General features: G+C 61.2%; 1 protein-coding gene across 1 annotated transcript in view; it reads left to right on the top strand.

Moving 5' to 3' along the window:
• Positions 1-16,902, top strand: part of CDH4 (cadherin 4) — a 540,404-nt gene that overhangs the window by 468,027 nt on the left and 55,475 nt on the right. The window contains exons 5-6 of the mRNA XM_032592549.1: positions 4,832-4,987; positions 12,914-13,058. Coding sequence (XP_032448440.1) covers positions 4,832-4,987; positions 12,914-13,058 — 301 coding nt within the window. The remainder of the gene's footprint in view (positions 1-4,831; positions 4,988-12,913; positions 13,059-16,902) is intronic.

Genomic DNA, 16,902 nt, shown 5'->3' with positions numbered 1-16,902 from the left:
CCGAGTGTCCGTGGCTCCCGTCCCCAGGCCGAGTGTCCTTGGCTCCCGTCCCTAGGCCGTGTGTCCGTGGCTCCCGTCCCCAGGCCGAGTGTCCGTGGTTCCCGTCCCCAGGCCGAGTGTCCGTGGTTCCCGTCCCCAGGCCGAGTGTCCGTGGTTCCCGTCCCCAGGCCGAGTGTCCGTGGTTCCCGTCCCCAGGCCGAGTGTCCGTGGTTCCCGTCCCCAGGCCGAGTGTCCGTGGTTCCCGTCCCCAGGCCGAGTGTCCGTGGCTCCCGTCCCCAGGCCGAGTGTCCTTGGTTCCCGTCCCCAGGCGGTGTGTCCGTGGTTCCCGTCCCCAGGCCGAGTGTCCGTGGCTCCCGTCCCCAGGCCGAGTGTCCGTGGCTCCCGTCCCCAGGCCGAGTGTCCTTGGTTCCCGTCCCCAGGCCGAGTGTCCTTGGTTCCCGTCCCCAGGCCGTGTGTCCGTGGTTCCCATCCCCAGGTGGTGTGTCCGTGGTTCCCATCCCCAGGCCATGTGTCCATGGTTCGTGTGTTCACCCACAGCTGCACGTGCCATCCCTGCAGACACAGCCTGTGGTGCTTGTGCTCCTGGGGCCCAGAAAAGGGAGCTGAGCATGTTAGTGCTCACGCGGGAGGGAGAAGGGAGGACAGGCGGGCATTTGCGCAGACAGGACAGCAGACAGAGAAAGCCTGAGGTGACCCTGAGCAAACCAAGAAGCCCCAGCGGTCGGAGCTGGGGCCCCGCTGCGGCCACGGGGGAGCTACAAATGTGTCCGGTGAAACCCTTCTCTTACCTCTGGGCTCTGCTGGGAGTCAAGGGTTTGAAAGAAAATTGCCTCTCTTGGCTGGCTGCAGCCACGGTGCGTGTCCACCCGCGTCCTGCGTCCCGATGGTCCCGGTCCGGGCGGGGGGCGAGCGGCGGCCGCTGCACCTCAGCAGTCCCAGAAGGTAACAAAAACGAGGGTGTGTAGTCTGTTTGCTGGGAAGGTCTCCGGGCTTAATACCCGGCGAGGAGGAACACCCGGAAGGCGCCACAGAAGAATTATTTACGTCCTCGCAGAAGAACTTGGTCCTCAGAACCTGAGAGCAGCTTGCAAATGTCAGGGCAGGAGGTCCCGGGGACACCTCATAGCGGGCAAGGAAACCCTGAGGACACGGAACCCGCACCTTCCAGGACGCTGGGTGCGAAAGGGGAGGGGAGATCCAGCTGTGTGTGCGCGTGTGTGCGCGAGCGTGCGTGGTGCGTGTGGAGAAACTATACAAGGCAGTGGAGTTCAAACCTGTCCCTGAGCTCTTCCCCTGGGGCCTCTCAAGGACCCTGTTCCTTCCCTGCCAGTCGTTACCACGCTTTTTAATTGTGGACTAAGAGGGTGTCACTTTTTCAGGTGTGTCTGATTCCCCGGGCACGCGAGCCACGTGAGGGCAGGGCAGGGTCCGCCCAGAGCAGGGCCCGGCCCACGGCACGTGAAGGTGTTGAAGTGACGCGGGGCGGGAGCAGGGGACCAGCCTGAAGCTGAAGGTCCTCTCTCCTTGTTGGGGTGTCTTCCTCTCCTGGGGTGAGGCTTTCTCTGCTGGAGTCTGGACGTGATTCTGTCCGGTTCGATGCTTTGGGAATAAACCTCCGAGGTGTTTGCAATTCAAACCCACACATGGTGACTTTTCTCCGGTTTCAAGTTCATTTGAGATTAGGCAAATACCTCCTCCTTGGGGAAGATTCTGCCAGAATCCTTCATTTCATCCGGCCTTTCCTAAGGACGCGAGCCGGCCTTCCACGCACAAGTCCCTGGGTGAAAACAATCGCCCGGCACCATAAGTTATTTTAATGTAGACGTCACTTTAAACTAACCTTTTACCATCTGTTCTGTCCTTTAATAACAAATGCAAAAGAGCCTAATTCTCCGTGGCGTCGTAAAAGTGAGGTGGTGATAGAAACGCCTGTCTGTGTTCTTTATTCATGGCCCTATCGTATGCTGCCGTGATGTTTTCCTCATTTTCCAGACACAAATCAAGGGGAAACTGCTCTCCCCTGATCTGGTGAATTCATTTGTACAGTATTTCTTCTTAATGTGGTAAACTGTGCGGAGCATCCCCGAGCCGGCACTGAGTCCCGGGCGCGCACACAGAGCGGCAGCTGGGGAATTAAGCAAAGGCACCCAGTGGTCAAACTGTAATGAGATTCCTTTGCAAAAAATAAAACCTCTTTAAATATGTGGTGGGTTCTTTTCAGTGGTTTTATAATTAAATTTCCCCATGAAGGATGGGCAGTCTGGCCCAGAGAACGCGGTAGAAGCGTGCCAGGCCGTCCGCTGTGCTCGCCGGCCGGCTGCCGGAGCCCCCGCCTCTGGAGGACTGCCTGGCCTGAACCCAGCGACCCTCCATCCAGCGCAGCTCGGCCGCTTCTCAAGTGCCGAACTCACCGAACTTTCTAGAACTTTCCGGGCTCCCAGAAGACAGAGCTTGTGCTTCATAAGCAGCCAGCCTGGGGCTTTCTACACTAATCACACAGTTCCCCAACGGGGTCTGATCTGCTCTAACAGGTTCCCCACACGCGGACAAACAGCGCAGGTGCAGATGGCCAGAGGGGTCTTCCTCTCTGGGACCCAGACTGGCAACTGCCGCCCCATTTCCCTGGCGACCGCACCTTGGCGCAAACTCCCTCGGGGGAGAAGAGGTGGCTCACGGCCACGGAGGGCCAGGGCCGCTGTCCTGTGAAAGGAGCCCTGGGGAAGGAGCCAGGTGGCCAGGAAGGCGCCGTCCTCTGTCCTCTGTCCTCCGTACAGACTCATCTCCCTGGACGCGGCTGCGCGCTGGGCTGCTCGCACTCGGCTGTCCTGGCTGAAGGACGTTACTCGGTGGGCAGCAGAGGGCCCATGATGAACACAGTGTACGCACGTGTCCTGGGGCGCCCAGCGCTGTGAGCGATGAGCGGGCAGAAGGCGGCAGGCCCGGGACCCAATGTGTTCATCCCTGGAGGGAGGCAGGGGTGGCTGTGGCCAAGATGAGCACAGCAGAGCTCCGACACCCCCACGGCCCAAGGGACGGCACAGGGTGACATGCGTCCCCAGCCCTGGCCCCAGCCGTTCTTTCCGTGGCCTGGCCTGAGCCCTGCCGGGTGTGTGCTGCTCAGGGCAGAGCCAGGAGGCGGGAGATGGAAACAAAGACAGTCCTCGTAGACTGAGGGGAGGAGTGGGGGTGGGGGTGGGATAGGGGTTTGGGGAGGGGGGAGGGGAGGGCAGGGTGGGAGAGAGATATGTGGAGAGGGGAGGGGTGGGGAGAGGTATGTGGAGGGGGAAGGAGCGGGGTGTCGGGGAGGGGTTTGTGGAGGGGGGAGGGGCTGGGGAGGCGAGAGTTATGGGGTTGGAAGAGGAGTTGTGGAGGAGGGGGGAGGGTACAGGGTGGAGGACAGGAGTATTTGGGGCGGGGGGTACATTCCCAAACAGCCACCCGAGAAATCTACTTAACATCTGTCGCTACCTGGTACAAAAACGACTCTTGTCGTGAGGACTTGGAGACGTAGCAGCTGGCACATGGGCGGGAGACGACCGCTAACTACCGCCCATCCCGTGACTGCCTTATTCTAGACCAGGAAGTGTGCACCCTGGACGCCTTCGCTCGTGCCGCCCGCCCTACGCCCCCACCTCTGGCACCTGCCTGTCCTCTGTGTCCATGAGCTCAGGGGTTGTTTTTTTTTCTGCATTGAATTTTATTTGCAGTCTTGCAATACAGCCGACCCCGCTCTGTAGAACTGGAGGTTTCCATCGTGTCCGTTTCGTTATAAAATGTTGTTATGATCCCTGAGCTTTGATTTACAGGGAAAAAAACTGCATTTTGTAAAGGTATACTGGGGACCCGTGAACGATGAAGGGTTATTGGAGCACCCACCCCCAGCACCGCCTGGAATCCACATATAACTTCTGACCTCCGAAAACTTAACTACTCATAGCCTACCGTCCACCAGCAGCCTGACCAACAACATAAACAGTCCATTAGCACATATTTTCTATGTTGAGTGTATTATGTGCCATGTGCTTACGATAAAGTAAGCCAGAGAAAAGACAACGTTATTAGGAAAACCATAGGAACAGAAAATACGTCTACAGTCCTGTAGTGTATTTATCCAAAAGAATTCCCTATATAAATGGACCAGCGCAGTTCGACCCCGTGGTCAAGAGTCAACTGTATCCAAAGTTGAATTCCAATCTATCACTTTGACCTTATCAATTATACCTTTTCAGTCTCGGGGGCTCAGAGAAACCAGTTACCTTCCAGCGGGCACCCCCGTTCCCGTCACGTGCCCCTTCCCATTACAAGAGTTTTTGTTTCCTCTAAATGAAAGAGTTCACAGTTCTCCGTGAAAATACTTTTACGTTCACATGTAGCCTGTAGCCATTGTGACAACAGTCCTCAGTGTGAAATCTGTGTCTACCTCCCGGCTGCGGGTCCTCTCTGCCCCGACCCATCCTCACAGCCTCCCACCTTCGGGGACCGGACCCTGTTCTCTGGTGCCCCCGTCAAAGGCGCAAGATATTGGGACACGGACGAACACGTAGCGGGTGTGTGTGCTGTGTCCCAGCCTTTCTCCCCTCTGGACTCTGTAGCGGCTGCTCCGTGGTCTCGTCTTTCCCCGTCACCTGCTGGGCCACCGGACGTGTGGTTGGTGGCACTCCACGACCCCCTCATCACTGGCTGCCCTCCCAGTTCCCAGAGCGGATACCTGATGTTCCCCGAGTTGGCCAAGTGCAAGCAAATCAGGGGTGGGCTGAGTGGACGTTTAAGAAGCGTGGCCCCTGCCCCCCGCCACAGGCTGACTCTCCTCTGCCTTTGCTCCTGTTTCCAGATCCGGTCCGACAAAGACAACGACATCCCCATCCGGTACAGCATCACGGGGGTGGGTGCCGACCAGCCCCCCATGGAGGTCTTCAGCATCGACTCCATGTCTGGACGCATGTATGTCACTAGGCCCATGGACCGGGAGGAGCGAGCCTCCTACCACGTGAGTACCTCGGGCCTTGGGTCCCTAACTTGGGAAGGAGACTGTCAGCCTGAGCCCGTGCTGGAATTGCCCGCAGGGCTGTGTAAAGCCCACGGCGCTGGGCACCACCCTGGGGTTTCTCATTCAGCGGGCCCGGGATGGACACCTCTGCCACATTCCCGGGGGAAGACAGGAAGGTCTGGGGACCACCTTCTGGATCCACGTGTGCTCCCAGGAGCTCATTAGTTCTGGTGCAGGGAGGGGACACGTGGCTGCTGGGCACCGTGGGGCCCTTTTTCTGGAGCCCCTCTGTGAGCAGTTCCATCCTGTCCAGCCCTAGAATTACACACCTGCTTCTCTGAGAGCCGGCAGCGGGTCCGGGATGAGTGCTGTGCTGGTGCCACCTCGGAGCGGGGCACGCAGAGGGGAAACGGACGTGACCACAAACGTTGCAGGGCTCGGGCTTCTGGGGGCTGTTGGCTCCTCTCCTGCTTGGCCTCCCTGACGTGGTAGCTCAGGGGAGGGACCCCGGAGCTCAGGTGAAAGCAGCAGCGTCTCGTGGCCTCCACCCTAATGGCCGGTCCCCCGTCCGGACCCCCTCCTCACCTGCAAGATGCAGGTTTGCACCAGCTGGAGGCAGTGTGAGCTAGAGGCAGAGGTGAGGACCCCGGGCCCCTCACCAGGTGGGAGGATGCAGGGTTCACATGTGCAAAGCCCGGAGAACAGAGCCCCACGCACGATACGGCCGGTGTGCACATTGTAGTTGTCATCACGATGTCTGAATGTCCAGGTCCTCGCTCGTAACTTGGAAATGAAGACCATCGTCGGAGAGCATCGTGTTCTCAGCCTTTTGCCCTGATGTGGACGTAATCAGCCCAGATTTCACTTGGCTTCAGCCCCCAGTGCCGAACATGGCCAAACACCGCCGCCACTCTCTGGTTATCTTCTTGGGGCCCACTGTCCACCTCCTGGCACTAGCAGGAAGGCTCCACATGGCAAAGAGCCATCAAGCTATCCACACCACATCGCCAGGCCCGAGAACAGAGCCTGGCCCTCAGGGGATGCACAGGAACCACCTGCAGAGAGAAGGAATTGGTGGGAGAGGTTAACTCTGTCGTTGACAATGGTGGCCTCCCCCGAGGGACCCCTGATGCCCCATGAGAAGTAGGGTGCGAGGCTGACTGGACCTGGGGAAGCCAGGTTGGGAGGTTGGTCCATCCTTCTTAGCCACGGTCTCAGACTGGCTGCCCAAGTCCCAGGTGGGTTCAGCTTCACAGAGCTAGTCAACATGGAAGAGAAGGTTCCTCTCTACTCATGGGTCTTCGCCCATGAGTAGAGACAGGTGTGGAATCAAAGTCAGGCTCCCGGCTCCAGAAATCCCCAGTTCACTAGACCCAGACATCCCTCTTCAGAGAAGCTTCCAAGAGAAACCTTGGCTCATGCTTCCAGACTCTTCCCTTTGGGTATACCACTTCATCTCCCACCCATCCATCCATCCATCCATCCATCTTTTTCATCTATCCACTGATCCATCCATCCATCCATCCAAGCATCTATCCATCCACCCATCCATCCATCTACTCATCCATCCATCTACACACCCACTCAGCCACCCAACCATCCACTGATACATCCATCCGTCCATCCATCCATCCATCCATCCATCCACTGATCCATCCATCCATCCACCCATCTGTCCATCCATCCATCCATCCATCCATCCATCCATCTACTCATCCATCCATCTACACACCCACTCAGCCACCCAACCATCCACTGATACATCCATCCGTCCATCCATCCATCCATCCATCCATCCATCCACCCATCTGTCCATCCATCCATCCACCCATCTGTCCATCCATCCATCCATCCATCCATCCATCCACTCATCCATCCATCTACACACCCACTCAGCCACCCAACCATCCACTGATACATCCATCCGTCCATCCATCCATCCATCCATCCACTGATCCATCCATCCATCCACCCATCTGTCCATCCATCCATCCATCCATACATCCACTCATCCATCCATCTACACACCCACTCAGCCACCCAACCATCCACTGATACATCCATCCATCCGTCCATCCATCCATCCATCCATCCATCCATCCATCCACTGATCCATCCATCCATCCACCCATCTGTCCATCCACCCATCCATCCATCCATCCATCCATCCACTCATCCATCCATCTACACACCCACTCAGCCACCCACCATCCACTGATCCATCCATCCATCCATCCATCCATATATACATACGTTCCATCCATCCATCTACCCATCCGGGGAACAGTTCTCAAGTGCCTAGTACATGTTAGGCCTTGTGGTTGACAGTGGGCCTACAGTGATAACATGAACAAACATGGCCCCGGGCAGGGGGAGCTTATACCATTGGGATTAAAAGGCATCAAAGCCTTTTGGCCTGAAACCCCTAAGAAAGACCACGTGCCCAGATTCTTCAGCAATCAGACCACAGGTCTTGACGGAGTGGGTGTGTCCTGCCTGGAGATGCCACTGGGAATGGGCATCCGGGTGTCATCCTGACTGCCCCTCGGACGGTGGGGGCCAGGGTCAGGGAGAAGAAGCAGGTACAAGGAAAATCACTACATCTTTTCTGAGCCAGACCGGTCATTCCGTTCCCAGGCCTAGGGAACGTGGAGGGAGAAACACAGACTTGAAAACCCTGAAGCAGGTGGCCACTGACACTCGGGCCCATTTTGCTGCTGGTGTCTAGGCAGGCCGTTTCAGGGGTGCCTTCCCCCCGGGAGGGGCTTGCAGGGGGCTTCCCCGAGGCCCTGGTAAAATAAGGCGTGGTTGTTCCCACACCCAACACTCAGCGGGGGCCGGACGCTGGGGATGCGCCACCCCTCCTCCCTGCCCCCCTCCCACCTCCCTTGTGGTCTGTTCACCCTCCCAGAGGCGCGGGCCCCTTCTGAATGCGCTGTTCCAGGCGTCTGTGCCCCCGAGTCTAAAGGGATGTGCAGCCGGTGGTCGGGGACCGGTGAGCGTTCCCAGGGAGTGAGAAGAGAAGGCAGGGGGTTGCTGCTTGCTCGCTACGTCGCCCACCTGGTCAGGTGTCCCTCTGCCCTGCGGCCCTCGTCCCTGATTGGCCAATGACATCCAGAGCCTCGGCCGACATGGGAGAGCTTTGTCTCCAAACAGCCCCACAAAGAGGCCACGTGCTGGTGATCATGCTAACCTCCTTCAAGATTAGACAGATTGGTCTTTCATTATCACGGTTGCTTAGAGAAAGCCCCTCCCCCGGGCCTGAGGTGCCAGACCCTTCTCTTGAGGCCTGACGGTAGGGTTGGCCCCCGGCGACCCCTCTCCTGACCGTAGGGCTGGCGCCACGTGGCTCTTCAGTGTCCCCTGAAACGTCACTCCTCTCTCTGTACTGCAGCCATCGGCCGCGGTTGCTTCGTGGTTTGGGGAGGGGGAGCTCCCGGTGGGGCACCTCTCCTGCCTTCCTTGGGGCTCCAGCGACCCCTGCTGTCCCCAGTGCAGGTGTCTCCTCTGGCTGTTTCTTCCGGACCGTCCAGACCGCTGAAAGAAAGCCTTTGTCATAGGCCCTGGACCGGCTGCCCCCCGCGGCTGCTCTGTGACCACAGCCCTGGCTGGCCTGGTGGGGAGGGGCCGCCCCGGGCAAGGTCCTGCTCAGCTCTGACGTCCAGGATGGCCACACATTCCGGGTCCCAGTGCAGAACGAAATGGGGGACCCTCATCTGGACTAAGGATTTCAAGACAGTGACGGCAGGGCGTTCAGCCACACGCGGGCCCTCCTGAGCTCGGGGCCCGTAGGCTGCGTGGTCTCAGGCCACGGAGCCCACCCCGCGTGGCCAGCCTCCAGACTTGGGGTCCTGTTTGAGGTGGGATCGACGGCGAGGCCATTTCACGGAGACTGAGGCTTGTGAGGGGTGGGTCTCACAGCCCGTCGTTGTCTGGGCCTCCCAAGCCCTGTCAGCCCCAGTGCAAGCTGCCCCCAGAGCCCCTGCGCGTTGACCTCTGTTTCTCCCGCGGCCGAGTGTTGCCAGAACCTTAGCCCACGCGCTCCCCCACGTGGACACCCCAGGCTGGGCCCTGGGACGGCGGGATGTGGGAAAGGAGGTGGACCGACGACGGCCTGGGACCTCCTCTCGAGTTCTTGGTGCGCCGCTCGCTACGCGGCAGGTCCTCAGCGCCAACCGACACTCGGCCAGCACGGGCGCTCACGCAGCCATGCTGCCCGAGACGCATCCCCTTCACGCGCCCGTGGGCTCCCCCACGGGCTGCACGGGCCGTCCACACACATCTGTGGCCCGACTCGAGATGGAGAGTCAGCTCCCCTCACGTGCCGACAACGCAGCAGAGACAGAGCAAGAGGGAGAAACAGAGACACAGAAATAGAGAGACAAGGGGGAGAGGGAGAGACGGAGGGGGCGCGACCTGCCAGCAGCAGAGCCCCAGCCCCACAGATGCAAACGTGGGCACAGCTCGCGTCTCTCTCTCAGATTCTCACCACGGCGCGGCTAGCAGGTGCAGTGGGCGGGGCTTGGGGACTGTGCCGGGGGCTGTCCGCCAAGCCCGCTCCGGAGGACGCAGGCCCCAGCGCCTGCTGACTGCACAGCCGCTCCTGGGAGAACGCACGCCGTGCGGGGAGGCTCTCCCTTGCATTTTATTTTAATTACTTTGGAAACCTTGAGCTCAAAATGAAGACCCGCTGTTGGTGTTTCCAGTTCACTGTTTCTCCCCTGCAGCTCACACCAAAGTCAGCCCTGGAATTCTGGGCTCCCCGGGAAGGGCCCCAGTTCAGCCCTCCTGCTGCTGCCCCAGTGGCTGGTGCCACTGCCTGTGGCCACGGGGCAGGGCCCCCGGGATGGCTGCTGGGCGAGAGGAAGCGGAGATGCCCCCGAGGGCCCCTGGTCCTTTCCAAGGACACCTGCAGGCAGGCCACACCCCCTGCTCACCCAAGCCGGCCGAGAGGAAGCCGGCAACTCTGGGGGGACACCATCCACCCGTCCCCACACACTCGGCTCGGTGTCCGGGTCTCTGGGTGACTCACTCGCCTCCAGACACTTTGCCCACATTCTCTTCCGTCTCCGGCCACGGCCCTGACGTCCCGTCTTGGGAGACGGAGAAATGATTGTTTCCCGCTCGTCATCAACTAGGAAATGTGCCCCACGGGGCTGCTGACTTCAGTCTCCTCAGACCCCATCTCACAAGTGGGCACTGTGGGCCCTCGCCCTGGGGCTCCCAGGGCCACCCCTGGCAGCCACCTCCAGCAGTGTCAGCCCTGCCCCCTGCGGGGTGACAAGTCGGCCGGAGACAACGGGACCCGGACCGGAGGGCGGCCAGATCCATTTGCCGAATTCTGGACTGAACCCTCACGTCCCGTTTTTCAACTCTCTGTCCCACCGCGTGAAGCCCTCTGCTGTCCCCCCCAAGGTCAGGGTCCTGGCGGCCCTCACACCCCCATAAGGCTCCAGCACGAGCCCCTCCCGGCACTCCTACCTTACGGGGTGCCCCCCAGCGCGAGCACAAACTCGGTGGCTTCAAATAACACCCGCTTCCTGGCTCACGCTCTGGAGGTCAGAAGTCGGCAGCTGTGCCCCAGGGTCTCGCCAGGTGCAGGTCGAGGTGAAGCCGGCCTACAAGTGTCTGCCTCCTGCCCGTTCAGGCCGTGCCGGGCCCAGGTCCCCACTTCCTTCTGGCTGGCCGCCGGGGCCCCTCTCGCCCCCTAAAGGCACCTGCATCCCTCGGCGCGTGGCCCCCTCCGCTTTCAAGCTGTGCACGTTATCCCGCTGTCTAGCGTCCGGCTCCCTTGAGGCCACCGGCCGGTGAAGCACCGTGATCCCAGAGCCACGAGGCCACCGCGTCCCGCCCAGACGGCGTCCCTGCGTAGCGGTCAGCCGTGCCACAAAACGCCGCCCCGTCGGGGGGCGACCCGCCATCGCTCCCTCATCTGGGGATCCACACGCCCCATCCTCGGGCACCTTCGGCCACACCTCCCACCTGAGAGCCGGCTGATCGTCCGTGGCCACGGGTCACTGACACGAGCGTTCAAATCACGAAACGAGGAGGGGTCGTGTTTGCTTTGCAAGATGGTTCTCCAGAAGATTCCTTCGAGGGCTCCGCACGTAAGACCCCCTGCTGAGTCCCGCCACTACCGCCGTCTTCCTGAGCCTCGCTTTCCCCGTCCGTAAACTAGCGGTCGGGACCAGGTGGTCTCTCGGGTTCTTGTGAAACCCGAGGCGTGAGTGACCCGTGTGGGGCTCCTGGGGCCCTGTCCGGCCCTGAGCAGGCGCGCGGCCAGTGCCACCCCAGCGCCCACCCGCAGGCGGCCTCAGGGCCCGCGTGGGGTGCTCCGCGGTCCGTGCTCCAGCGCGAGACGCAGCGCGAGCCCCGGAGAGGCAGCAGGCACCCGTCGTACCCACCGCCCTCGTCCCGTCCCCTCTGGGGCCCGAGACCAAGCTCACAAGTTGGCGTCTCCCCGTCCCCCTCCCATAGCGAGAAGAGACACACGTCCTGCACGCGACATCGCAGGAGCGGGACCTTCCCTTCACCCGAGACGAGACGCTTGGGGTTGCAGGTCGCCGAAGGCGCGGACGGCTTCCCTGTCTCCGCAGGAGGACGGGCCCCCCGAGCGGTGAGGGGGCCTCGGACACCCCCGCAGAAGCTAGCGATGCGACGGACATTTGGGGGGCGGGATGGGGGGAGACCAGGAGGACCCCGGGCCTCACAGCCGGGGGCCGCTTCTGCTACAGGGCCGCGCCAAAGCGGGCACCGCCACTTCCGTTGGGAGATGCCAGCATTAACCGGAGCTCAGGATTACCTTGTCCAGAGGCTTCCTGACCCTTGACCCCGTGCGCTGCTCAGGGCCGCGTTCGACGAGGCGGAGGGTCACCTGGCCGCCGCCCAGAGCTTCCGCAGCAGGATGGGTCGGCCGGGGGCTAACACGGCGAGGGGGCTTCACGTCCCTTAACCAGGGTGCTAGGGACTCACATCCGCCCCAGAGGCTGCGGCCACCGCCCGGCTCCTTAAACACTTCAAGGGTGAAATTCCACTCGGGGCCGTCACGATGAACCGAGCCTCCGTGGGGCAGGTGTGGAACGCACACGGCCTCCTCCTTCCCAAGGAGGCCGTGGAGAGGATCGTGTGCCCCCCGCCCAGCTCGGGGACACCCCCCCACACTCCAACAGGCTTCCAGCACGGCTCTTCTCATGCCCTTGGCCTGGTGCCGTCCTGTTGCAAAGATGTTGGGGTCTGACATGTCCAGCTTGCAGGGTGATGCGGTTTCCACAGAGACACGTGTGACAGTCACAGCCTTGGTGAAGAGAGACCTTGGGCAGACCCGGTTCTCCCCCACATCCCAGGCCCCACACGGCCCCTCTCCGGCCTCCTCGGCTGGCCTCAGCCACTCTGGGACCCCCATGGGGACCTCCACCCTTGCTCTCCTCTCCATCTCCTTCGTCAGGCCTCAGCTCCAACATCACCTCCTCTGGGAGGCCTGCCCGGCCTCCTCCCAACCCCAGCCGGCCGCTACCCAAGTTACCTGTCTTCTCTTCCTTCTTGACGTCCCTCTCCCTTCCAGATGAGAAGCCCCAGGGCTGGGCCACGTCTGTTCCACTGGGCAATAATCTCGGGTCCAGCCCATGCCTGGTGCACAGAGGCCCGTGACAGATACTGGTTGAGTGAATAAATTAATGAGTGAACGGTGAATGAATGAATGAACTCATCCAAAAACTAAGGGTTGCTGACAACCCTTCCCCGTTTCCACGGAGGCGAGAGCCGAGGCTCAGAGAAGTTTCATGACGTGTCCCAATCTCACACCCCTGCCCAGACCCTCCCTTGAGGGGGGCCCAGGCCCTCACATCACCCCCAGCCTGCTGCCGAGGGCCTTCGGGAACCTGCTCCCGGCCGTTCCCCACGGCTGACGGTGTCTGTGTTGCTTTCCAGCTCAGAGCCCACGCCGTGGACATGAACGGCAACAAGGTGGAGAACCCCATCGACCTGTACATCTACGTCATCGACATGAATGACAACCGTCCCGAGTTCGTCAACCAGGTCTACAACGGCTCTGTGGACGAAGGCTCCAAGCCAGGTGAGCCCCCAGCCCCTGACGACCGGCGGGCCAGCAGGAGCCGGGGGGCAAGGAGGCCCCGCGCTCCGGGGAGGCCGTGCGGCCCCCACGGGACCCTTCTGCTGATGCGTTCATTTATCACCTCCCGCGTGTCCCACAGCGCGTCTGGGAGCGGTCCAGAGAGGGGTGCAGACAAGACAGGCTACCGCAGGTGAATATGGCCATTGCAGTGATGATAAGGCTCAGAGGGAAGCCAGGGGGCGCTGAGAGTCCTGGAGGTGGCTGCAGATCAGGGAGGGCCCCTCTGTGGAGGGGACTTATAGGCTGAGAGCTGAAGCAGGAGCAGGAGCGGCCTGGACAGGAGGCCTGCGGTCTGTGTGTGGGCGAAGGGGGCCTGGGGAGGGAAAGGGCACGGGCAAAGGTCCCGGGGCAGGAGGCGAGCTCAGAGAGGAGACCTGCCATTCGAGGTCTCCCAGGCCACACTTTGCATTTTATTCCAAGCCCCGTGGGAAACCCACGAGAAGGCCGGGCGCCCCCAGCCCCGAGAGTTGCGTGCCCGAGGCCCAGCACCCCTCAGAGTTGACCCAAGAGCCAGTCTTCCCACAGACTTCAGTTTGGCGTAAATGATGTTGACTTCATCATGGGCCGGCCCCTGGCGAAGCACGTGATTTGTCTCTGGATCTGCGTCCCCCAAGAAGCGGGCGCCCTCCCTCTCCCCTTTAGCAAAGACACGGCTCAGGGTCCGAGGAGGTGAAGCGAGCAGCCCTCCTGAGCGTAGCGGGCCGGAATCCCCGGCCGACTCCGGAACCTTGCCCGGGGACCAGCGGCATCGCTGGGAACACGCTGGCAATGCAGAACCTCTCAGCATGCACCCCTGATTCGGGCTCTGGAGGCGGGGCCTGGAGTCTGGGCACGATGCCCCGCCCCCCGGTGGTTTGTGCGCAGGCCCAAGTTTGAGAGGCGAGGCCCTAAACCGCTGCCTCCTCCAAGGATGGAGTGTCGTCCCCGGGACACCTGCCTGCGGGGTCGGGGCGGGTGGAGCTGAGCCGGGAGTAGCCACGAAAACACAGGGCGCCCAGCTGCCTGTGAGGGTAGCCATTGTCACGCGTGTGCCCCACGCAACGTCGGAACCTGCTTCCAGGGCCAGAGGCCGCCTTGCCGATCTGAACTTCAGCGTGACTGGCGTCTGTAAGTTAGTGGGCGACTCCCCGTCCCGGGAGGGCTTCCGGGCCCTTCCGGGGCCCCTGGCCCTGGGCAAGCGGAAGCCCGGGCACAAGGAGCCCGGAGCGGAGGCGGCCTCCCGGGAGGGGCCGGTGGCATGCCACCACGGGGCGGCGAGGGCGAGCATTTATCATCCCTCCCCCGCCCGAGGACGTTGTCGTAGCTCCGTCTCCCGGGGCTGCTGTTTCCACAAGGCGAATGCCATTTTCGATTGATGGTCTCAGAACCTCAAGACGCAGGCCAGCCTGGTGTCAGTGAAGGGGACGGGGTGTGACGTCATTTCTGCCGGCACCCGGGGCGGCTCCTCCCCTGGAGAGGCAGGGGACGGTCCCTGGAGAGGCAGGGGAAGGCGGCCGACGGGCACATCAGCTCCAAGCAGCCAGAGAGACTGGACGAAAGCCGCCAGCTCCTTATGCAGCCGGAGGCAGGGGGCTGGGTGCCGGGCTGGGGGGGCTTTCTCGTTACCACAGACACGGTGGGCCTCTCGCCCCAAGACCCAGAACGCTCTGTCAAGGCGCCCGGATATCACAGCTCAAACCTCCCGTGCCTTCTTTTAAATCGATAGAGACAGTCTTCCCAAACGTGTGACCGGCTTTACTCATTAGGGTAACAAACGGGCAATAAGCCTTTCAGCCTGGAGACGGGAGCAGCGCCTCCATCAGCCCAGCCCCTCGGGGCCACGTGGCGTGCCAAGCGTGGCCGGGAGGACCGGAGGCCGGTGTGGGTCCCAAGACTGGTCCTCTTTGGCCACTCCCGTGCCTCTCAGTCTGTCTACACGAGGTGTTGACTGACTTTCAGAGTCCCTGGGGGACCCAGCGTCTGTCCCTGACCGCAGAACAGCCCTCAGAGGGGAGCGGGGACACCACGTCCCAGAGCGAAGCCCGGGGCGGAGCGGTGCCGCGATGCGAAGGACCAGCTTGACGCCCTCACGCGCCTGGTCAAGGGCAGGCTGACACCAAACAAGGCCGTGGCATCGCCGAGGCGGGCGGAACTCGGAAATGGCCTCTGCGATGCCTCCCCTTACGTCAGGGAATCACGGTAACAGGCAGGTTTCCCACGGTGCCTTTGTGGGGTAAGGAAAACCACCACTGGAAATTCGTCACGATTCTCTGCCGTGATGGGCTAATGAAGGGCTTCAGGCGTACGTGCCAGGGAAAACAAACGGAAGGATGTATGAAATATTGACTCAGCCAGGTAAAAACCTTTGAAGGTTTGGGTAGTTCACTTGGGGACGTTAGCAAGCTGACTCCGGACCAGGGTCCCAGCCGGGCCCCACGTTCACCCCGCGTTCTTTCCCCAGTCCCGGCGCCCCCTCGATTCATGAAATGCTCCCTGGAATCGCTGGGTCACACAGGCTGGGAGGGCGTGGGGGTCTTGGGATGGCCCGTCCTGCAGGCTGGAGCAGTGCTTATCGTGGTTTGGGGTCAAGAGGGGCCTCTGCTCTGATCACAGCTGTTCGATCTCTGGGTATCCAAAGCCCACCTCAGAGGCCCCCCTGGAAAGGGGGATTCACCGCCTCATCTAACTGCAGAGTCCAGAGACGGGCAGCAGCCTCAGATGCCGAGATACTGTGTCCAGAGTGGGACCGGCCGGAGCCCTGCTGGCCACTGTCCGACTGTCCCCTCCCCGGTGCTCGCTCGCTCCCAGGGAGGCTCTCTCTCCCTGTGGACAAGCCACCCCAGCAGCTGCAGGCGTCTCCGAGCCTCGGGCGGCCCCGGGAGAGGGGGTCCAGCAGGAGCCCCGGCAGATCCCCATGCCCTGGCTGGGGTCGTGTGCCGGGCCTGAGGCAGCCGCCGCGGCCAGGGCGAGCACTGAGAGCGTGTTGCAGGCACAGACAGGGTCTGGTTCTGGAGCCCTCAAGCCATAGGGTCTGAGCAGGTGGCGGGCGTGAGTCCCCGAAGGAAAAGCAGATGGTTTACGCAGCTGTAAGAATACAGAGACACCCCACAAACCCTCCAGCCGTCTCCCCCGGGGGAACGGTTCACAGAACTGTCGTGCGAGATCACTCCAGGATGTTGACGCTTGTGCAGTGCACGGACCTCACGCACATGTCCGCAGGCTAACGTGTGCGTGTTTCCGTGCAGCTCTCCAAGACCTCCCCACAACAGCCCTACGGGACAGGCACTTTCGTTTTCCCCACTTTTGAGATGAGGTGAATAAGGACACACAGCTAGTGCAGGCAGAGGCAAGATTTAAACCTGGGCAGTCTGACTCCTGAGCCACAGTGCTAACCATTGTACAAACTGCTTCCCCTCCCCAGGTCTCTGTCAGGAACACATTTGGCCACAAGTCACAGAAAACCCAGCTTGGACCAGTGGGGGTTTGGGGGAGAGCTTGAAGCCATCCGTGCACACAGTATTTGCCTCCCCTTCTTGTTTCTTGCCACGTGGTCACAAAATGGCTGCCGTGCCTCTAAGCATCACATCCACTATCAGGCAAAAAGACGAGAACGAAACGGGAGAAGGGCAGAATGTAGCGTGGGCAGTTTCCCCACCCACCCCCCTACCCCACCACCCCCTGCTGAAAACACATGTTGTATACACGTGAGAGCACCTTTCTCCAGGATAGGAAAATATAAACCCCACCCTCAAGGTGTCCATTGTCCAGCTGAGGAACCCCGAAATCTATATGCTATGTACGTGCT

Source organism: Lynx canadensis, chromosome A3 (assembly GCF_007474595.2).
Source record: "Lynx canadensis isolate LIC74 chromosome A3, mLynCan4.pri.v2, whole genome shotgun sequence".
NCBI classification, from domain to species: Eukaryota; Metazoa; Chordata; class Mammalia; order Carnivora; family Felidae; genus Lynx; species Lynx canadensis.
This window is presented reverse-complemented; position numbering and strand designations above follow the sequence as displayed.